The sequence below is a fragment of the Ammospiza nelsoni genome, chromosome 19 (genome assembly GCF_027579445.1).
Source record: "Ammospiza nelsoni isolate bAmmNel1 chromosome 19, bAmmNel1.pri, whole genome shotgun sequence".
Taxonomy (NCBI): domain Eukaryota; kingdom Metazoa; phylum Chordata; class Aves; order Passeriformes; family Passerellidae; genus Ammospiza; species Ammospiza nelsoni.
In genome coordinates this window covers 3,220,881-3,244,411 of record NC_080651.1, presented here as the reverse complement: position 1 = coordinate 3,244,411, position 23,531 = coordinate 3,220,881, and the positions used below count along the sequence as shown (strand labels likewise).

Genomic DNA, 23,531 nt, shown 5'->3' with positions numbered 1-23,531 from the left:
CGGAGGATTCTGTGAGGCGGTGAGAGCCCGGCTCGTGCTGGTGACAGCGCTGTCACCCCAGGGTGACCCCCGGCAGAGAGGCAGGGGGAGCTCGGTGGGAGCTCGGTTCCCTTAGATACGGCTGGGACCCGCCGTGCCCCGCAGCCCGGCCCCCTCACACCGCGGCAGCGCCGGGTCCCGCTGCCCGGGGGGAGCCGCCGCGCTCGGATGCCCCGAGCGGGGTCAAACGTTCAGGCTCATTAACATGTCATTAACACATTCCTCCCGGTTACCGGGGAGGCGCTGCGGCCCGCGGGGGGTTCGGGGCGGGTGTCCCGGGGTGCCCCCCCGGTACCGGCCGCACGCGTGCCGGGGCGGGGCGCACGGGGGGCGGGGCCGCTACCGGGGAGGGGCGTGGCCGGCGCGCCAATGGCGGGGTCGCTCTCGGGCGTGACGTCAGCGGCGGCGGCGGCTGCACGTGGGCGCGGGGCGGGCGGGCGCAGAGCGGCGCAGAGCGGGCGGCGGGAGCGGCGGCGGCGGCGGAGCAGCTGCGCGGCGGAGGGGCCTGACCCGCGCCCGGTCCGCGCCCTGTCCCGCGGCCCCAGCGCCCCTCGCCACCGGCGCTCGGCCCGGCCCCACGCCCGGCTCACCCGCGCCGCGACAGCGGCTACAGCAAGAGGGAAGGAACCGCTCGCCGCGCAGCTGCCCCCTCCCCGCCGCCGCGGGCAGCCCCCACCGACCATGTCGCGGCCGCTCCCGCTGAACCCCCCGTTCCTGCCGCCCACCTACGGCGTGCTGAAGTCCCTGCTGGAAAACCCGCTCAAGCTGCCGCTCGCTCACGAAGACGGTGAGGCTTCCCTGGGACCCCTCGCAGTGCGCCCCGGTCCCGCTGTCACTCGGGGCCGCCCCACGGCTTTCCCTTTCTCCCGTCCCTCGGCGGCCCCCCCGCCCCGGGTGCTCCCCCGGCGATGGAGCCCCGGGACGCCTCGCTCGGGGCGCTCTGCGGGAGCGGCGGCCGCCCCGGCTCCATCTAACGGGACGCGCTCCGTGCTCCCATCGCCGGCCCCGGTGGATGGACGCCAAGGGCGCTCGGTGCCTCGGGGAAAGGGGGCCGGCATCCCTATCCCAGGCCCCACAACAAACCGCTCCCGGCCCCGCGTCCCCCGGTTCACCGGGAGAAAGTTGTGGTTTCCCCGGGAAGGGAGGCCGCTCGCGAATACCCGTACCGCGTATGGCGAGCGGATCGAGCGCGCACGAAAAGCAGAAACCCAGGGAAGGTCTCGCAGTTCTGCCTCCTCGTCTTTCCGAGTTCCACTGCCAAGCGACTCGCAGGATTTCACCGGGGCTGTTGTATGAGGTTAAAAATAAAATGCTGCGAAGGCTTGGTAGCTGACAGGAAGCTTTAGGAGTTCAGATCCTTGCAGATCTTGCAGAGAAATCAGGCGTTTCCCTTCCAAAACATGCATTGAAATCACTGGGGGCTGTAGAAATGAGGAAGCCTCAGTTAAGCTTTTTTTTTTTTTTACTTCTACCTTTGAATATTTTGTTGTGTCTTCTGCACATCAAAACTGTGTTCTGTCAGCCTTTGCCACTGCATGTTAGTAACATTTAGAAGTGCAGAATTTGAGGACTATTTTGCTTGTGCCAGGGCTAACAAGATTGGGATCTTAGTTTAGAAGAATCATAGGATCCCAGGGATTTCAGGCTAAGACTGTTCCTTTTCAACAGAATATATCAATAGCTTCCAGTTTGCTGGAATACTTAAATGTTCACTTTTAAGTCTGTTGAGTACTTTTTGATGCTAACATTCAAAGCTGTGCATGGAGTGGAACTGTTAACTAAAAACAAAGGGCAATTTCAAAAATGTGGTTGGTTCCCACAAAAGTGCTCAGTGACATGACCCCTCAATTCTCTTCCAAGCAGAGTGAGTCAAAGGAGTTACTTTTTGAAGAGAATATTCCTTTCTTACATCTGAGAGTAGAGTAGAAATAATGGAAGTAGTAGTAGTTCATGTTTTAATTACTGAACTCTTACATGTTTATGTGTTTTTGTTTAAGCATTCGGTAAAGAAAAAGACAAAGAGAAGAAGTTAGATGATGACAGCACTGGTACCACAGTCCCTCAGTCGGCTTTCTTGGGTCCAACATTATGGGACAAGACACTGCCATATGATGGAGACACTTTCCAGTTGGAATACATGGACCTGGAAGAATTCCTCTCAGAAAATGGCATTCCACCCAGCCCAAACCAGCACGAGCCTAGCCCACACCAGTCAGGTCTCCAGCAAGCTACCTCAGCATCACCTTCTGTCATGGACCTCAGCAGCAGGGCTTCTACTTCAGTCCACCCAGGCATGGTGTCGCAGAACTGCATGCAGAGCCCGGTCAGACCAGGTAAATCAGCCCTCAGAACTCCCCTGTGGAATCTGGCATGAACCCCTCCTCCCCACTGTAAATCACTGCTTCTCCCTGTGCAGCTGACAGGCAGCTTAGAGCCCAGAGGATTCCTGTCACTCACACCCCAGCAAATAAAAACAAGAGCTCCAGTTATCACTAAGCTGCTCCACCAGGATTTTTGTTTAAATTATTGAAGGAAAGCTCTGGGAATTCCATGGAAACTTGGCTATCTTAGTTGGTATTTTAGCTGTTAGCAAGTAAAAAGACCACAGACAGAATGGCATAGATGGCACAGTGTTAAAAGAGCAGGGAAAAGGACTGTGAAAGAGAATATTCCTTCAGCCAATATTTGATGTGAGACGCAGGAGTGGGCAGTTACTCTGGAGTTAAAGGTTAATGCTTCTTACGTGAAATTTTGGCCGTAATCTTACTCTCTACTGAGCAAAGTAAAATTTGCCACAGGAACTGAGTTTTGGAACAACATTATAATCTTGCTTAAATTGGCATAAACTGAGTGTAACTCTGACCTGAGTTCATAACTTGCATCTGTAGTCACCTTACGCTTAAGAAAACACCATGGAGTCCAAGGCCTGGTTGCAATGCACAATTCCAGCCTGTCTGATGTCAGTGGAAGTCTTTTATTATTTTATTAGCACTTGAGATCATCCCTTTAGAGACACCAGTTCGAATCCAGAGTAACTCCTCTGGCTTGACACCAGCATGGCTGAGATCATGGGCAGTGGAAGAGTGTCAACATTGAAGTTTGGGAAACATGGAGCTTTGCCTTTTTCCTTAAAAAAAAATACAGAGTGACTTATTTATTGTGCTCTTCTGCTCACATGAGGTGTGCTGGAGCAAAGTGTGCTCTTGGCAGCAGGAAACCACTCCTCTCCCTTCTGCTTGATCGTTTGCCATGCTCAGTGTGTGAAGTCATTGTCAGAATCATCTGATAAGGAGGCTAAATAAATAAATAGAGAGGCAAAAGTTGTGGAGCAGGATGAAATAGAAATGTCTTATAAGTCTGCAACATTCCTATCTTGTTAAAAAGAAAATATTCCCAAAAGCTCCCCAAACCTGTCAGCATACTCCTTGGCCCCCCCATCAGAACTGTGTGTTTAGTCATGGATTTCATTTACTTACTTTTACTTTGTGTGGATTTGACTTTGCTTTGTGTTTCAGTTTCAAGGCTTTTCATGGTTAACTAATAACTTATAAGGGTGTCCAAAGTTAAAATATATTTGGAGTAGGCAAGAGCAGAACATGAAACCCATTGCTTTTTCTGAGCCAGCTTTAAAAATAGTGCATATGTGCTACATCGTTTTTTGTCACTTGTGCACGCACAAAATTAAAAGCAGATAATCTGTCCCCATTCTCTCTGTTTTTCAGAGGAGCCTAGTAGTGAGCCAGGCTTTTAATGATCACCTGTCAGAATTTATTTGTAATCAGCTATCTGTGTGACTTTTCAACTCATTGATTTTTTTCAGTTTATCCTGAGCCCTTTGCAGCTTGGGATTACTAACTTATCTCACAGTGCACTTTTTTACTGTTGTAAAGGACATTATGTCTCTTGGGGTAGGATAAAACATCTAAATTTGCAGGTATTTTTCCCAACACCATCTTGCCTTAACAAGAATAGATATTTTCATTAAATGTTTTGGTGTTTTTTTTTTTTTTTTTTTAAGGGAGCTCATTTCAGTTCTTAAATAATATTTTCTTGTCCCCCATTGCAGATAGGAAGTGCGGCTTCATTAACTGAAGTCTGGTTTATCATCAGGTTGTTGAAATTTTTATGTGCTGTCATGTGAAAACCTTTCTTTGACAATCAGTACTGAAGAGAAGACCATCTCACAGTTTAGCATTCGAGCAAGTTTGAGAATATAAGAGCATAAATTTTTTTTTACAATTTAGTAAAAGTAAAAACATTTAAGAGTTATCATAAAAGGGCCAAGGCAAATGTGCTGCTTTGAAATAGGGAGGTAAATGTTCAAATCATTGTAATGGAGCCTGTTGCTTAATATATCTTAGAGCATTTAAAATAGATTTTTAGAATTTTCACATAAAGAAAGGTTTTTAGTTGGTGTGAGCTAGCATTCCAGTATAGTGTTGTGATTTGTGTTACGGTAATAAAGCAAAGAACAAGTCGTAGTATACTTCCAATATCAATAATATACTTCCAATTTCAATACAGATTAATTCCATGTGATCCTACTACCTCCAGGAAAAGTGACTGTTTTAGGTGATAGTAATTCTAGAATATTCAGTGGTGTGTTTTCTGAGTTCTGCCTTGCAGTGGGCGCCTGTTTGAGCGTGTGGGGCCAGAGGGAGGGTCCGGCCCTGTGCTGCTCCTGTCCCTCTGGGTTGGCACCGGGCTCACGTGCAGGTGGTGACAGCTGCCAGCCTGGCTGTGCCCTGCCGGGGGGGACATCCCTGGGGGGACACATCCCCCTGCACGTGGAGCCTCTGGGACTCAGGGGATGGTCCATGGGAGAGCAGCATGAGGAGATTTAATTGTGTGCGTGTGTTCCAGCACAAGCCTCATCTGTCTGTAGGAGTGAGTGGTGCTGCCCAAACGTGTTTTGTGCCGTGTCTGGAAGAGATCAGGAGATCTGCACTGGCATTCCCTGAGTGTCATCAGGCTCAGCAAAGCTCTGCTGACCCTGACTGTGGACGTGACGTTACCAAAATCCTCACGGATTTACTTTCTCCCTGCTAAAAAATGTAATGGCAACAAAAAGGATTCTGTATTTTCAGCTCAGATTGTCTGGTCGATGGAAAGATGTTTAGGCTCATCAGTTTATCATCTGCAAAGAACAGAGCCACCACCTACTTCCCATACATTTCTGCTCAGGGAATATAGTTACAGAAATTTCTGGCTTTGTTTTGATGAGGGACACAGGATAATGACTTGCAAGAGTGAAACCATGTATTTATCTTTCACAGTGCTGATTTTGTTAATAAAAAATAGTATTTTAATTTATTTTTAGCATTGCAGACCAACATTCATTGTCATGGGTAGATGCATTTAAAACTCCTGTTTTGTGTTGGTATTGGATGCTGGCAGGTTGGTTGAAATCTGTGGTCTCCTCAGAAAAAGGTTTTCAGATTTTTATGAAGCTTTCAGAGTAACCCATTACTGCAAACACACTTTTGTGGTTCTTCGTGTTGTACACCTTATGTAGTCTTGCAGTGGAACGTCAATCTCCATTTTTAAATGCAGAGTCCTTAAGGAAATTTGGAGTAATTTTTAGCTGTTTGTATGCAAAGGGAGGATGTATATTTTGCAAGTAACTAGTTGGTTGTTTTCACCTGGCTCTTTCCCCCGTGTAGCCCTGATGGAGCTGGTTTGGGCAGGTACTGTAAAGGGTTTGAAAGGTGTGAATTAGAGAAGCATCAGCTAGATCTGGCAGAGAATACTAACTAGAAGGTTTTTGGGATTTTGTGGTTTAGATCTGAATTTTCTGTTTGCCACCAAAAAGCCTTGGATGTGGGGCTGTGTCACAGTGATAACCAGGTGTTGTTTCTGCCTTGCTCCAAAGGAGAACAGGGCTGTTGGGGGCTCTGAGAGAGCTCCCTCTTTGTGTTCTCTGATGATGGTCTTCTGTCTGTGTTGCCTGCATGGCTGGGTGCCTTAGATTACTTGCCAAAGATTGTTTAATTAAAGAAAAAAAAACAAAACAAGCTTTGTAATCCACTGCAGAAATATACCTATGTGCAATATCTGCAAAAAAGTAAAATTAGGGGCACATTAACCAAAAAGCTGAGAATTGTTTCCATGTGAAGTGCACTTACACCTCCCACCCCCCCAAAGATTTTTATGAAGTGCTGTGGTGTATTTGCTCAGTCCAGATACTCTGTCTAGAGCACAGTATCCATTACCTCTGGCTTCTTGGGCAGGCACGGAGCTGCAGTGACTGACAGCAGGCACCGCTGGGTGGGTTTCAGTGCTTTTGGAGCTGGTGTTTGTGGTGGGCACCGCAGCCAGCTGGGTGGGTTTCAGTGCTTTTGGAGCTGATGTTTGTGCCGGGCACTGCACCCACCTGGGTGGGTTTCAGTGCTTTTGGAGCTGGTGTTTGTGCTGGGCACCGCAGCCAGCTGGGAGAGGCCGTTCTTGCTCCGTGCACTCACTGCAGGGCACCCCAAAGGGTGTGTGTGCAGCACTCCCTGGATTGCAGCCTTCCTTCCCCTGCCTTCCATAACGGGCTCTCCTCCTCCAGCACAGCTTGGCAGAGCCAAGGGCAGCATTCCCAGCTGCCAGCCTGTGCGTGGAATCCTCTCCTGAGCTTTAATCATTGTTTACAAGCCGTCCCCGCGCGTTGCAGGAACCCCTTCTCTCCTGAGGCCGAGGGCTCTCGGCGGGAACTTCCCGACCTTTGGCCTCCCACGTGAGGGTGGCACTGAGCAGCTCCAGCATGGCCGGGCTGGTACCGGAGCTGCGCTTCACATTGAGCCTCACGTGAGGCCGGGCTGCCTGCAGGACCATGTGCTCCAGGCACGTGTGCCTGCCCTGTGCCGCCCGGCTCAGCCCAGCCCAGCCCAGCCCAGCCCGGCTCCGCTGCTGCCGCCGCCGCGATGGGAGCGCTGCGCCGCCGCTCCGCTGCCGCGGCAGTGCGATCCGCGGGCAAACCTCGCTGAACTGCTCTCCGGATCAAAGGAGGATGCGAAATATATTCAGGCAAATATTAAAAATAGCCTGTCACATGATAACGGGGGGGGGAAAAAAGTGCTGAACGCACAGGCTTGTTAATGCTGGAAGCAAGAACACTGTGTCTCCTTCAAGAGAGCTAATTTTAATATTCGCAGTTAAATGTTGATTATTGGTTAAATAATTGCTTGACTGCGTGAAAGAACTTGAAGTTAGTTCGGAGTTCAAACAGTAAACAGCGTGAAATAATCTTGGGTGTACAGGGAGAGGTCCTTGTGCAAGGAAGGGCTATCCAGACTTGAGAAGAAAGCACAGGGAAGACCTAGGATTGGGGGTTTTTTTGCTCCTCTAAAGATATTTCAAGGATGTCTGGAGTGTCAGGCTTGTTACAATTAATTAGAAAAATACAATATATTTTTCAGAGCTTTGCTTCCCGTCTCAAAGTGCATTGCAGAGCGATTGGTTCTCAGTGCAGTGATCTGATTTTTTTAAGGAGCGAGTACACCCTGAAGTCTTTCATAAAACAATATATTATAGTCAGGAGAGAAGACCTCATCAGGAGACGTATACAAAGACACCACTATTGTCTGATTAGATGAAGCTACTAGGAAACACATTAAATTGTTCAAGCTCTACATATTTTTATGACAGCAAATTGGCAATTGTGGAAGCTGCAGTGGCCAGATTCTGCCAATTAATCTCAGCAATAAGTACTTTGCTCCTCATGTGGTCTCCCTGATTTCTCTGTTGCTCAGCAGGTAGGCAGCTTGTTGACTGCTCTCCGTCACCTCCCAGGTGGAGCAGCAAAATGTCACCATTCACTCTCTTGTCATTCATCTTTCTGGAATTTTTTTAAGGGGGGTAACAGCTCTCAGTGGCCAGTGGAATTTTCACAGGATGAAAGGACTTAGTCACCATCAGTGAAAAGGACTTTATGCATTATGAAATCATTTGGTTGCCTGGCAGTACACTATGGAGGTGTTTAGTATTTATATCATGCAAAACTTGAGCATCGGTTTCTTTTTTTTTCCCTTTTGTTTAGTCTTTCTTTCATAACAAATAAAATATATTTTCAATATTTTGTCTGAATTTCACAGAAGACTGGTGATCAAAAAAGAATATTTCAGCTAAGTTATTTTCAACAAAAACTGTGGGTTGATCTTAAGTAGATAATAAAAGCTCTGTAAAAAACCATTTACTTAAACCTCAAATCTATTCCACTTAATGGACTAAGTTATACATAATCACTTGGTATAGAAAATGAGTGTAAAATGCACAACTGTGTCAAAATGAATTTATGGCAAATGGGTTTTTGCAGCTTGTATAATTTTTTTTAAAAGCGAACAAATGGTGACAAAGAAGCTCTATGTTTATCACAAAGCTGAATTTGGTCCTGAGAGCTTGAGAGTTGCAGTATGGAGAGCTAACACAGGTGTGTAAGGCAGCATGTGTTGCAACATTTCTTTTCTTTTTTTTTTCTTTTATTCTGGTGCTCTTCATAGCACTTCAGCTTTGCATGACTGAGTTGCTATCCATCAAGTTTTAAACAAATGCAAAATACTGTTCAGCCTCTCACATTTCTAACACGCCTCAAGCTGTGGCACAGTTCTGTTTCCCTGTCCCATTCTCTCAACTAAGTTTTGGCAGGGCTAAATTTGGGCCAGATTTTTGTTGTGCACCCTCCAACACCATTGCTTAGCTCCTCTGGTGTGGCAAGCTCTTGCTTCAGGGTTCTCTGCTCAACATGGAGAGAAGCAGCTCTAGCTCTTCGTCCCACTGGCATTATTCTCTTGTTCATATTACTTGCAATTTAATGAAAACAGGCACTGAGCATCTTGGAGCTCTTTGTTTTGGTGTATGGCTGTTGTAGGAGGAAATAAAAAAATCAAATTGCATTAGGGTTCTAGAAAACTCAGCTCCTTGTTAACTGGAACACAAATGTAGATTGCTGCTCAAAACAGGAACCCACAGATGAGTTCATTAATATGTGTTTCCTACAAGCAAAAGCAACGGTGAACTGGTGCAATAACTCACCTGTAACCAATTGTTATCCTTAAATATGTAGTTATAAAGCAGAGAGGCAAAAATACAGAGTTTGGTGAAGATTTGTTGAAGATGGAGAAAGAATGGTTTAAAAAAAGCATTCTTTTCCAATTAGCCTTAGGGAGCTCAGCTTGCTGTAAATTCTTTGTTCTGGAACATGGCTATGGACAATAGGTCAAAGATTAAGTAATTTGTTACAGAACTGGTTGGTTCTCCTGAATTTAATAAACGAATGAACAGGGTTCTCTGTCCACAGCAAGATCAATTAATTTGTGTGGCAATGACTGGATCTTAAGTTCTATTTAAAGCACTTGCAAGGCCTTCCTGCTAACATAATGTCTATGTGACTACTGCTGCCTTTGAGGTGAGCTGGTCATGCAGCACTCATGGCACAGGTGAAAGCACTCCAACAGAAATTAAATGTGGAGAGGAAGTAAACTGTAAATTGCATGTGGAAAAAATGGAGGAACAGTAATGTGAAACTTCAAAACACACAGTACTGCAGAAATGTGTTTAATGGAGCAATCAATATTTTTAGGACAGCAAGCTTATTGAAATACCAGCACCAAACCTTCTTGTAGAAGACCAAGGCCGCAGAACGTAAAGCACAGGCTCAAGGCTTGCGCTGAAGCAAAAATGGCTTAAAACAATTCAGTCATTTTTACCAACTCGCCATTGCAGCTTTTGGAAATTTGTCTTATTCCACCAATAAATCTGTTTAAAAAAAACCAGCTGTGTTACTAAGTTATTAAGTAGGAACTGAGCACTGAAACCCAAATCCTCCTCCTCATCACAACAGAGAGGGTTAAACTGAATTTGAAGGGCCCTGCAGCAATCAGCCCTCAACTGCTGCCTCTCTTTGTGCTGCATAGTGGAAATCTGGATGTTGGTGACATCTGCAGTCCCTGCAGCTGTGGCCCTTGATTGGGGCACTGGCCCTTCTAGGCACGGAACTCCTGCAGCATTTGCTTGCTGTGAGAGATGAGCATTGGGATATTGTTTTGTTACCATTTTTCTATGAAAACAAACCAAACATGCCAGGCGCGTATGGCCTCTTGCCTGTTCCTGCTTGGTGGTTTTTGATTATATTGTCGGATTTTAACCAAATGTATTAAGAAAGTTGGGATTTTGAAGAAATGATTACAGTCCTAAAATTTCATGAAAATAAATGAGTGGATGTATGATGGCCATATAGGATGGGAATGTGTTGCTGAGCATGAAGAATAATGCAAATGTGCATTTTAAAGGTAAATAAGACCTTTAAAATGCCTGATCTGTGTGAAATGCTTTTAGAAAAGCTGACACCTTTTTAGACACCATGAAATGTCAATTCACTTCGAGAAAAGAATCTGCAAGAAACCAAATTTAATTGGTTTAGTGTGTGTTGGAGGGAGAGGAGTCAAACTTTTTCAGCTATTCTTCTTGGAACTCCTCAGCTTCTCAGGTTTTGTGATTAGGTGGGACTCTGGTGTTTCATTTATAAAGAGAGTTTAGAAAAGGAGCTGTCAGCTTTGTAAGCAAGATCTTGAAAGTTCTGATCCCATGCAATGGAATGGTCTTGATCCTCTCCAAAGCCAAGCACAGTTATTTTACTGAAAAAATGTCTCAGCTTTATGCATCCTTGCTGTATCCTTTCCCAGAGTCACCCCAGCTCTGCTGCCTCGTTTGAAACTCCCTTGCAGTGATCCAAGTTCAGATTTGATGTCTCTTATCACAATTATTGCAGTGTCACACGCGGGTGGGTGTCCGAGCGACCTTGTGCGCGCATCGCGCCGCTCGTCCCGCCCTGCACACCGAGCTGTGGCACAGGGAGCCGCCTCTGATCTGGGACATTTTCCACCCTGCCACCGGGGTCTGGGCTGCAGCGAGGCCAGGAGTCAGAGAGGAGCAGAGGAGAGTGAGAGTGGGCTAAAAATGTTGAGGGATCAAAGAGGAAAAGTAGGTCGTGGCAGGGTATGTGCGCTGGGAGGAGGGCTGGGGGAGCACAAGCGAGGAGGAAGATTTGTTTTGCTATTGGCTTTTCAAAGTTGTGCAATTTAAGAATTGGATTAACCTGATATGACTTTGTTTTTCTGCCACATTAGATATGTTGAGTTTCTTGGCATTGTGAATTGTACAGTACATTTTGTGCTGTAAAATATGGGTGTGTCAGGATAGAGCTGTAGTGACACAAGCTGCTCTCGGTGTAATGCAGCGCTGCTCGCTGGACTTCCCTGCTCTTTCTGCCCCAGTACATCCTTGGTAGGGCATTTACAAACCTGAGAGAACCTCTCTGTGTCCCTGCAATCTGTTTCCAGCACAGCATGAAGATATTTTAGTACCATTTCTGGTATGGTAGCATTTACCTGAGTTCTAAGAATCTGTTTGGTCTGGCTGTGGCATATGCAATATTAAATGTCTCTAAAAAAGAAAAACACTGTTTAAAAATACACTAAAGAGTTTCTTCCTGCTTCCTCAAGATTAAGTTGGAGAAAGTTTATTGGGAAAGGCTGCAAATTTTTTTGTCTGCCTCTGCCTTTTTTTTCGAAGAGTGAAAAAGCAGATACAGATCTGAAATAACTGCAGGTGCTGAGCTCACTGTTGTTTGAAGTATAGTACAGCAGCATATCAATGTCAAAGTAAAATTTTCACACTAGTATGTTTGCTCAATGGTTTTGTCTTTTTGTTTTTGTTTAATTTTTGGTGCTGCATTCATCCTGAGGTAATTTGATCTGGTGTGTCCTTTTTATACACTGGGCTTGCCCTGTGAGACAGCCCAATTCTCTCAGCTTAGTGCTGGGTGAGGGTGGAGTACTAAAAAAGGGTGGACAGAATCACAACCCTGTCCAACTGGGTGATCACTGCTCTGATTAATAAAGAATGTGAAGACTTTGGCAAGTGAAACTACACATACCTTGGGGCACTGTTGTTTAATTCCTGCTCTGGTTTTCCAGACTTTTCCAGGAACTTGAGGCACCCAAGCAGGTCAGTCATGAGGGACTGACCATAGCATGGCCTTTATGCCCTCTGTATCAAGAGCTGTACACTGAAAACTGAGGAGTTATATCTCAGCCCATGGTGAAGATTGATTCTCTTGGAAGAGAAGAGCATAAATAACAGATCAGGTTAATAAATCACATATCTAGATTGTGTCATGATCCTCAGCCATGTGTTGTTAATGTGTGTTACTCTGCTAACTCATAAAGGCAAAAAGCCACAGGGCTTGCTCACCAGGTGAAGGTGTTTCTGGAGTGATAGAACATTCTTTGAATTGTTTCTGAAGTGATAGAGCATTTTTTGACACCAATTGATTAAAAGGGAGCAGGAAGCTGACCTTGTGAGCACCTGCATCACTCAACTCTATACTTACATGAGAGAATTAGGGAAGAGTGCAGCATATTTAAAGTTAACCTGCATATCTGCCTTCTGAGGAGGTTAAACCACTAGCCTTCAGTAAGACATGTGGGACAGCTGTGGTTTGGGTATCTGCTTGAAACACCTTGCCTGTGGGTGCCTTGGCACTTAAAAAATCAGGGCACGGATTGTCCAGGCTGCAAGGCCTGATGTTGATCCATCCATAATCACGTGGCTGCTCACAGAAAGGCTGATTTTTCAGTTGGGCCGTGCTCATCACCAGGTTTAAGAAGCACTTTTCCAGAGTCTCTTATCTGCTCAATTTTCTCAGTGCGATACGGTTGATGTCATTGTTGAAAATTGTGGTAGTCTCTGTCTGGAAGCAGCTCTGGACACGTGAAAAGGAGTCATTAGGCAAGGAAAGAGCTGCAAGTGTAATTGTCAACTCGTGTGCATCTCTGATTTCAGCAGGTGCTGCACGTGTCTGGTTTATCAATTTATTTTTGTTAGAAAGTAAACAAATCTCACTTTTCTTACGTACTCTGGTGGCTGCTTCAGCCAAGTTGCTCTTATCTGCAGCAGGGATGTACTTCTGAGGTCTTGGATCTGGGGGCTTTTCTTTCTGCATCTACACGTAATCTGCTCTCAAGGATCACGTGCAGCTCTGACACTGGCCAGGGATGCTGTTTTTCTGTCCCTAACTCATTTATTTAAAAACATTATTATCACTAGTATCAAAATACAGTACCTGATCATGGGGGCAGCTGTTATCCTGTATGTTTTTCAGGTTGAATCCTTTGGCCAGTTTGTGTCTCACTTGATGGCTGTTTCTCTGTGTTCAGGAGTGGCTGATCAAGGGGTGTCTGCACAGTCTGAGCTCTGGGGGCTGTGCACCATCCATCCTGGACCACAGCCTGTCAGGCCTGGGCACCTCTGAGTCTCCTCAGTGTGAACTTCAGAGCCACCCAGCATTTTGCATTTTTGAAACACTGATGGGTAGCTCTCAATCCTGTCCCAACAATGAATTTTCAGTGCCTTTTCCAAACCGGGTTCTGTCATCCTTGCAGGAGCTGGTGGTGTGTAACTCCAGTGGAGATCCAGCTGAACTGGATGCTCAGCCCTGGGAGCCCAGTTAGCACCTCATTAAAATCCACCACTGGCAGCCCAAACCTTTAAGCAAACTCAAGTAATTTTTCCTGCTGCCCTTCAGTTTGCAGCCCGTGGCTGGTTGTTTTCCACTTTCTCACGTTTCCCCAAGCTGCTGGTGTGTACAGTCTGAAGATCACATTTAACCAACACAAGGAAATCAGCTTGGCCCGACGGGCTCCTCCATCACGTGGCTGCAAATGTGTTCACTCTGTTCTGCCAGATTATGGCTGGCTGAGCAAAATACAGTGAAGCTCTGGGCTGCTGGCCAAGCTTTTATTTCAGTTTGGAGCTTACAGCCACATATTTGCTCTTTGGCAGGACATCCACTGGGGTATATTTGGATAGTAATCTAGCATTGTTTTGCTGCTTTTTTCTTCTTTCTTTTCTTTTCTTTTTTTTTTTTAATGCACACAGATAGTATAATCCCAACACTTTGCCCAGTCTGTATGAGATTTGTCAGTATGCACTGTTATGTGTGTGCACTCAGAACTTGTAGCTGTGACCTTTGATAAATATAAGTCAAAGCAATTAACTTTCTTTTATTGAAAAATGCTGGATGTCCTACTCTTTTCCCCCTCTGTGCTGATAACAGAGCTGTGTTGTTACTCTTTCCAAGATCAAAAGCTTCACTAGGGTTTGATTGAAGTCCAATTATGGAAGGAAGTAACTGTGCTGGAGCCCTGAAAATAGCAGTAATTGTTAAAATAATAAAGTGTGTCCTTGTGTGTCTTTATAATATTTAAAACTTCTTTTGGGGTGGAAGGGGGTGGCTTTCCTCTAGCTTTAAAATGAAAATATTCACAAATGTCCTGGGAAAATAGGAGTGTGCTGTTAGAAGAATTCCTTTTCTCTGGATTTCTTCCTTCAGTTCTCCCCCCCAAGCTGCCTTCCTCAGAAGCTGTTTGCATGCAGCCTGACTCATGTAGGAAAATAAAGCTGGATTTGATTTTTAACTGTATGGGGAGCTTTGAGTTTGGTGGGGGGATAAAGGCTTTATGATGCAAGCTCCTTTATTTCTCTGTGAAACAAAAATGGGCTCTTCAAAATGCAGTGTGTTTTGGAAAGTTGGCTCTGGGTTTGAAACCCCAACATCTGCAAGGGCACCCTTGTATGAAAAGGCAGTACAAAAAGGCAAAATGCTTGGGGAAGGGGTAAAAACATGAGGGCAAGGGGCAGTGTTTGAGGGGCAGTTCCTGTCATCTTCCACAGGGACACCTCTCCTCCAGTGTTTGTGGAGGGCTTTGGTTGGTTTGGTTTAGATGGGTGGTATTGAGCCTTGAATTGTGGCTTTTGCTTGCTTTATCAAAAACTTTGAGCTGTGTCTGAACAGATCAACGCTGGCAAAGCTGAAATACTTTTCCCCAAATCTGTATGTTGTTGTTTAGAATATAAATGCATTTTTGCTTCCTCTTAGTCTCTTCTGCATCCTCAGAGGGGAGGGAACCTGGGAGAAAGCCAGTGGTGAGGCTCTCATCTGGATTCAGCTGGCAGAGCTTCAGCGAGGGAGAGCTTCGAGTCTTGATCTTAAAACCCAGCATGTCTAAATGCCTGTTTGCCAGTTGTAGTGTTGAGTTAATTGAAACTCTGATGTGAATAAATAGAAATGAAGATGATAATATGGACAGTGATTGCCACAGGGGCTGCTTTGGTGATTGTACAGCTGGGACTGGTTTGAAATTACAGCAAGATTTTGCCAAGGGTTTGGTTCTGTTTGTTTTTAGTTTTTTTAACTCATGTGCTTGCACACACATCTGATACAGGTAGAACAAGATAATCCTTATGTGAAAATCAATCCTTGCGTGCTTTTATTTCAGCCAGGTGGACTCAAAATCACTAAGTACTTAAATAAAATCTTTGCATCATAGATAAATGGTATCAAGGAATAAGCCCAGAGGATTGTACAGAGCAGGACTAGAATTTTCTTGGCCCCTTAAATTCTTAGGACAGAACCCGTTAATTCAATAATTTGAATTTTACTGCTCCACTCTCCACTGCAGTAAAAATTATTTAATCCCCTCTTTTTGCTTTTAAACTCATCTATTTATTCTGACTGTTAGACAGCTTGATGTATATAACATCTGTAAAATACTCTGCCTTTTCAGCTTTCTGCTCTTACTGGGTTTGGATGGATCTTTGGAATACAAACTGCTTCATTGCCTTCTGGAAATTTTTATTTATCAGAAGCCTTAGCAAGGGGTGCCCTGTTGGTGTTTATCCAGTTGGCAGCTTGAGCCCCTCTCAGAAGCAGCCCTGGCTGATCTGGAGGAGCTGCTGAAACTCATCAAGCAGGTTCCTGCTCACCAATTACCCAGTTAAGCAGAAAGAGGAAAGGTGTTTCTCTTGCTTGGGTTTTTCCTTCTTCACTGAGTTTAACCCGTTCTTCCCCAGGCCTGAGAGGTTGTGGGTGTGTAACGTGGCAGTAGCAGCAGGGAGAGCCCAGGGGAGAGGGGCAGAGGGGATCTCTTACACACTAAAAACACACCAGGATTGCATCCCTCAGCTGGGACAGACAGGCAGCTTCCAGCATAAATCTGCAGCATTCTGATTGTCAGCTGAGTCCTACCCAGCCAGCCTCAACCAGCGTTTTGTCCACATTTTAACATACTCTTAGGAAAATAAAAGAAATTCCCCTCTCCAACCAAACCCCTCCTTACTTCAAAGCCAGTAATGAATGTTACATTGCTGCCAGAGCAAATTTGTTGATTCCCAAACACTCCTACTGTGTCTTGGTTGGAAGGCTTAAATTGCTTGCATAATAAGTGCTAGGGATAATATAAAAAAGCTCTTTCTAGCAGAGTTCTGGTTTTCAGTGCATATTATAAGAATAAATAAATGCTCAGATGATAGCAGACAGCTGGGCTGTCCACATCTGACTGTCTTCTGCATTGATTTTTAAGACAGACCATGTGCATGGCTGCTTGCTGGCTATCAATACCAGATGTGTCTACTTGGAATTCAGAGGGATTGTCAAGTGACAGTGCAGTTGTGAAACAAATAATTTTGCTCTTGATTACTGAAAATAGTAAATGAGTGGCTAGGATAAAGTGAAGAGATATTCTCAATTCCAGTAGAGAACAAGAGGATGAAATGGCTTTCATGACTGCCATTAACAAACAGTGACTTGGTGAATATTTTTTGTTTTTTCCTTCCTACCTCCTGCCCAAGGAATTGGCTCCATGAGCAGCACAACCTCCGAGGACCCACGGTGTGTAAGGAGGCTCCTGCAGCCAGGGAGGGAAGAGCTGCTTTCATTGACATTGTTTTCACAAAGCTTGTTGGTAGCACTTGGGGGTGCCTTGCTGCCAAATTTGCTGGGAATTGGCCAACAATTTCCCAAGCTTTTGGGAGTGGGCTGGGCAGCAGGACTGCAGCAAACTCATTTCTCTGAAATCAGCTCAAGAACAGTTGTCAAGTACCAGGGGCACTGAAATGAAGTTTGCAAAGCAATTGAAGGAGCTGAAGGCTGTTAGATATCTTAATTCTGTACGTGGCCATTGACCAGGTGCACTAGATACAGTCCTTGCCCACAGGTAGGATCCACACTGGCAGATTTCTATCTGCCCAGGACCTGTCTGGAGCAATGAAGTGTAATTTGGTGACTGCACTGATTGTTTTGGAGGTGGCTGGAAATGCTCAGGAAGAAGCACATCTAAATACTCTTTAGCAAGAAGCACATCTAAATACTCCTTTGCAAGAAGCAGATCTAAATACTCCTTATCAAGAAGCACATCTAAATACTCCTTAGCAAGAAGCACATCTAAATACTCCTTAGCTTAGGCTGTGGCAGAGATTGATGTGGATGTCTGAGCTGTGCTGGCTGAGAGGTCTGTGAAATAACCTTTGACTACAGGTAGGGCTTTTCTTTTGTTTCCTGAGTAGCCCAAGGGTGTAACTGAATATTTACTACTATTCCACATTGCTTTTTGTATTTTTAAAAGGAAGATCTGTGACTGCACGCATTGGAATGCATGTTAATAACAAAAATGGAAAAGACCCTTTCCATAATCAGAATTTTATTGAATTTTGCTTGTGCATTGAACCTCAAAGACATTTTCCAGGCAGCAAAATGGAGGCCAAAGAGGTAGAGCCAAATTCTGGGGTTACTGAGCAAGGCAAAGCTGGGTGACCACCTCGTCCCAGCAGCTTGGACAAACCCTCTGGACCAGGTAAGGGTGGGTTGGGATTTCTGCTTCAGGAGGTGCCTTTCCAGGTCAAGCAGGTGAGGGCTGGGGTTGTGTTGTGGGTGGGCAGCAGCATCTGAGCTGGGTGTGAGTTCTGTGGAATGCAGATGCATAAATAGCCTGGGCATGAGGAAGCAAAATGTTTTCACCTGTGAATAGATGAGTTACTTCTGCTGAGGTGCACAGGAGCACGGGGTTAGCTTCTGTAGAGAGAACATTAAAGGTGGCATGAAACATCTTCGTTGTGAGACCTTATCTTAATTTATTTCTGAAAATCTGGAGCACCATAAATCTGCCAGGGCCATTTTCTTTATTCCTTATACATTTGTAAAAGGAGAACAAATAAAAATGTTCCATAACCTTTGCTACATTAAAAAAACCAAAAGAACCACATTTATATGACACAGCTCTATTTTGTATAATTTTTTCATATCCAGAATACAGAGGACTTTAGAATAGCTGAAGAAAAGCTGCATATCTGAGTTTAAGATAAAATAAGATGATCCTTGTGACAGAGAAAGCAGAAATGATGTGATATGACAGTTGCTGTAGCAACACCACCTACTTCATGAAAATCAGAGTTAACAGGAGTGTAAAAGGTAAAGCCCACATAATTTTCCAAGCCTATGAACTGCTGCTGCCCTCAGCCTGCAGTGCTTTCCAGCTGTCCAGTGCTTCTCCTTCCATGTGGACACAGAATAATCACCTTTTTCCACATGGCCAACTCCTGCAGACCCCATCCTGTGCTGGGCAGGGGCACACCATGGGAACTCTGCAGACGACCTGGAAATAGGGGGGAAAGACCATGAAGGATTTTGTCCTGTCCTGTTGTCCCCCCAAATCCTCCCAAAAGCCCCAGATCACAGAATGCTGTGAGGCCTGTGCTGTCTCTGCAGAGAATGGGACAGCCACCAGTATAAAAAGGAAGCCAAGCAGTCAATTTGCTTCTGTGCACCTCAGCTTGTAAAGCACTGCTGTGTTTAATGTGCACTGTTAAGTGTTTTAGACATAGAAAGTCTCAGGGATAAGGGCACTTCCCCCCTCCCAAATAAGCTTAAAATAGTGGTTCTCCATTCGTCTGTGTTTATAAAATGCTAACTCCCATGTTTAAATGGTCCTGTATGCAGAGAACTGATCAATGATTTGTCACTGCATGCTGGCCTTAAGGTTACATTAAAATATTTTTAATATATTGAAATTTTAAAAATATATTGACTTAACATATTAATGGGTTTTTTTTGTCATTAATTGGCAGTGGAGAGCTATGCTGTGTGTGATAGCAGGAGTAAAATCTGTATTACTTGTGGGTTGGGGGAAGAGTGTTTAGAAGAAAGGGCAATCTCATATGGATCCCTTTTGCTGACATGGCTCCTGAAGGCATCACAGTAAATGCGCTGCACAATAAATGAAGGGAGCTTTGATTTTTGTGTCTTGGGGCATTTTGATTTAAGTTTTGACATGGATCACAATCTTCATAGGTTCAGCATGCCTGTTGCATTGAGGACATGCATAGTGGTGTGTTCAGAGGCTTAGTTCAGGGCTGTGGGCGGTTTGCAGAGGAGGTCACAAGAAGGAATGTAAGTACCAGAATTCCAGGATTTCTTCAAGGGATATTCCATCACCAGCCTTTTTCACTGCCTCTGGGAAGGTTTTGGTGCATGTTGAGCTGACTGGTCCATGTCAGAGCTGTTATGAGGCACAGAAGTCTCTGCAGGCATTACTTTGGGATTGGAGGCTCCTCAGCAAAGCATTTCTTGCCATTTTCTGGTGCTCAGTGACTCCCTCACATTTAGAAGTGAATTTATCAGTGCCCGGTGTTCAGTGCTGTAATATCTTTTAATTAGGCCTGCTTTTTGAAGTTACCTGATTTTCCTGTGTCTGAAGTGCACCAAAACCTGTTTTATGCAGCTGCAGTAAAGTAGTTGCAGACACAGGGGTAGTGTCAATATTCAACAGCCTGTTTTCCTGGAATTTTCCCTCAGTGGCTTCTTGTTGCCTTCCTTCCTCTGCCCCCTTTTTCAGGCTACCCAGGCTGATGCATCTGTATGGTTTATAAATGGAGATAAATGCATCAATAGAGAAAAATCTACAACCGCACAGACATTATGTGTGCTCCTTGGCAATAAAGCTAGTATATAAAAGCAAGTTAGACCTCTGCAGTTATTGGGCTGTAACAACCCAAATATAATTTTTTGGGTTTTGCTGTTTGTTTGGAATTTTTTACTCCCAAAACATATTAGGGGATCCTAATTTAAGGCAGAGAGAAAATAAAATGTACTCAGCCTTCCTTAGATTATGGGAACAGTGTGTTCCCATTCTGGCAGCTCTAATCCTTAAAACGTGATTATTTTATACAAATCACCCTCAATAAATTGTCACATAAAAAGTATGCTTTGTTTTAGTGAAATGTAAAATGTAAAAAAAGTAAGAAGTGACTGCAACAGATAGTTCAGATTTGTGTGCACGGAGCAGATCAAAAGAGAAGAGGAGATTTTCAAGTTCTGTAACTCTGCCCAGTGACCTCTTTTCCTTCAGGGATGTATTCCAGTGCTGCTGATAGCATCTGTTGTCTGTCTCTCAGGCTCCCCATTAGCTGCTGATTGGGAGGCAGAGGAAATGTACCTGTTTCACGTGGCCTTTCCATGCCAGCTGAAATCTCCCTTGACTGTGTTTTGATAACACACCCAGGCAAGCAGGGCTTGGGTACCAGAACTGGGTAATAGATCCGTGAGTCATGGGTGGCATGTGCTGTCAGAGCTACAGGAGGGCTCTTTGCAAGACGTGTTTACTGAGAGCGTGCTGTCCTAGATAGACAAATAAACAGAACAAAGGGAGAGGGACTGACTTGGTCTGCAGCGTTGAAAAGCGCATTGGCAGAGGCACAGACACATCCTGGGGACAAGTGTTGTCTTTGTTTTGAGCAGAATTCCTCATGAGGGCACATTTGTGGATGGTGAGGGTCTCCCAGGGAACAAGGGGCAAGGCAAGAGCAAACAGCCTCAAGCTGCACCAGGGGAGGTTCTTGCTGGATTCCAGGAGAGTTTCTCCTTTGAGAGGGTGGTTTAGCATTGGAGGGGGCTGCCCAGGGAGGTTTGGAGTCCCAGGCCCTGGAGGGGTGTCCAGGGAAGGCCTGGATGTGGCACTCAGTGCTCTGCACTGCTGGCAAGGTGGGGATTGGGCACAGGTTTGACTCAATGATCTTGGAGATCTTTTCCAACCTCTGTGACTCTGTGCTATATGAGGCTGTTACCTAAACCAGGGTCTTTCTCTAAAACCTGCTGGTTTATTAAAGTTGGGTACATAATTGTCCAAGGAAAGGAAAATAGGTGGTTTTGTCTCCTTCAGGGGAGGTTGACAATTCTGATGCTTCTCTGGAATCTTCCCTTTAAGAAAAGAATTACTGTACTTCTTGAGGAATCTTGCTATATGTGAATTACCAGGTAACAAAAATATGCCAAAGGATGTCAAGAAGCTCCAAGATACCAGAGAACATAAGCATCTTGAACTGAGACATGCTTCTAAGCCCAGTGTAAATTAAAATTAAATACCAGTGTGAACGTTCTTCCCTGCAGCTCTTCTTCAGGCCCTGTCCCCACTGAATTCTGTCTTGGCTGATCTTTGTAAGGAAGGCTGCATCCTACAGAAAAATCAGAAAGGTATTTAGGAACACTGTGGATTTCATGCTTTCAAGATTTTATCAATTCATGATTTCAAGAATTTTAAAATCCCTGTTCGGTGTCTTGGGAGCAGAATCAAACCCTCTGTTCCTCCACGTAGCCATTCTGCGAGGGAATTGTTCAGAGCAGGAGCAGCTCCTGTCAGGCATCTTGCAGGGGTAGTTTGGAAAGGAATAAAAATTGGATTTCCTGGTTATTTTCAGAGATGAGGCCTCATTGAGCTCATAAGTGCTGCTGCCTTCACGCTGGCTAAATCCGAGGAGGCTTTCAGAGTTTGGGTCTTACAGAAGAGATGAGTCTGAACTCCAGGAGAAGTTAGTGGCTGATTTTACCTGCTGGTGCCTCCTATTTGTTTGTTTATTGTTTTGAAGGGCAGAACATTGCTGGGCCAGCAGGCAGAGTGTATTCCAGGCACTCCATGGTAAGCACAGGCTTGCCAGGGAGTCCCTGGAAGATCTGCAGGCTCACGGCTGAAGGCCACGTGTGCAGCCTTGGATAGCAGAGCCTGTCCCTTGGAAATGCAGGCTTTAATTACATTATATCCTCTTCTTCCCCCCCTTTTCCCATTTTGCCTGCAGCTCTCAGAGCAGCTCTGGGCTGAATCTGGGCCATTTCAGGAAGGAAGTGGTTGTCTGTAGGATCTTGGATCTTGACCTCATTTACTGCAGATGTGAGAGGATGCAGGGAACAGCAGGAGAAGAAGGGAAAATCTGGCAGGAACGACCAAAGTATTTTGTCTTTCCTTAAAGTTTCATCAGAATTATGAGCAATTAATTTGATTTTGTGAATGTGTCCCACCATGTGTTTGTTTCCCTTTCTGTGAGGAGCCCAGTGTGACACCTTGGGTGGCTCTCACCTGTGCCCCACAGCTGCAGAAGCCCGTGAGAGTCCTATTTGAAATGCAGCCAATGCCTACCAATTTTTGCTAACCTGAGAGAGTGATGATTTGATTTAAAATGTCTGTACTGCTTCATCTGCAAGGGTAAGTGTTGCCCCTTCTTTCATGGGAGTCTTGTGGGGAAGAAGCTGTTTCTGAAGCACACAGATGCAGCGGTTGTCAGTGCTGGAGGGAACTCCTGAAATTGTTTCTCTACAAGAGGTTGGAATAATTTATGGCACATGTTATATGGATTTATTTGGGTAAATCAAAGTGGGTGAAACAATTGTCTCCTTAAGGAGGAGAGAATCCAGGTGAAGGTAGTATGTGAAACTTGGAAGATTGTTGCAGCCATGACTGTACTTCTGACACAGCTCTTGCACTTAATTTTAAAAACAGATTGAAAAGACAACCTAGACTTTCTCATATCCCACTCTTACAACAGGCACATTGGAAATGAGTAGAAATGGATCTGACAGCACCCCACAGTGTCCTGCTGGTGGGACTGAGTAGAGGATGACAGCTGACCCTTGCTGTAAGGAGCTGAAGGAGGACAGGGAGGTTTGCCAGTGTTTTGTTTGTTGAAGAGAATCTGGCACTGAAGGGAATCTGGGGCTGTGTTTGTACCATCAGCACAGGCTCATCCTGCCCTGCTCCCTTCAACAGTGCTCTTCTAGTGAATGCATTCATCACAGCCTTTGCTGGAACAGCCTTCCCCTTCCAGGCTCTCTCCCTCTGATCTTCCAGTCTGCCATCCTCGCCTTACTCACCTCCTTACCCCCTTCTCAGCTTTGACTCCCAATCACTCAATGAAATCCTCCCCTTCTCCTCCAGCCTCAGCATGCCCGCAGCTGGAACACGTTGCCCAGAGAAGTGGTTGCATCACAGCTCTGGAGGTTTTTAAAAAACATGGAGATGTGGCACTGAAGTCATAGTTTCGTGGTGGAGTTGGCAGTGCTGGGTTTGTACTTGGACTCGATGATCTTGGAGGGCTTTTCCAATCTAAACTGTTGTGTGGTTCTCTGAAGTAACGCTGACCCAGGGGCTGCCTTCTCTTCCAGTGCACAGGCCACTAACACACTGCAGTGAGAAGTCTGCCAGAAATTTTTAACAGGTTCAAAACAAAGTATTTTTTGTGGAACCCCTTTCAGGAAACTGTAGAACCATTTTGGCAGAAGCAGTTGGCGCACAAGAAATCCAAACAGAATGGTTGAAATCTGGCAAAGGCTGAAGGAACCAAAGACAGCGTCCTCT

At 45.3% G+C, this 23,531-nt stretch overlaps 1 protein-coding gene across 1 annotated transcript in view; it reads left to right on the top strand.

Moving 5' to 3' along the window:
* Positions 1–585: 585 nt before the first annotated feature.
* Positions 586–23,531, top strand: part of HLF (HLF transcription factor, PAR bZIP family member) — a 36,019-nt gene continuing 13,073 nt past the window's right edge. Inside the window, exons 1-2 of the mRNA XM_059485580.1 lie at positions 586–826; positions 2,037–2,372. Coding sequence (XP_059341563.1) covers positions 721–826; positions 2,037–2,372 — 442 coding nt within the window. The 5' untranslated portion in view covers positions 586–720. The remainder of the gene's footprint in view (positions 827–2,036; positions 2,373–23,531) is intronic.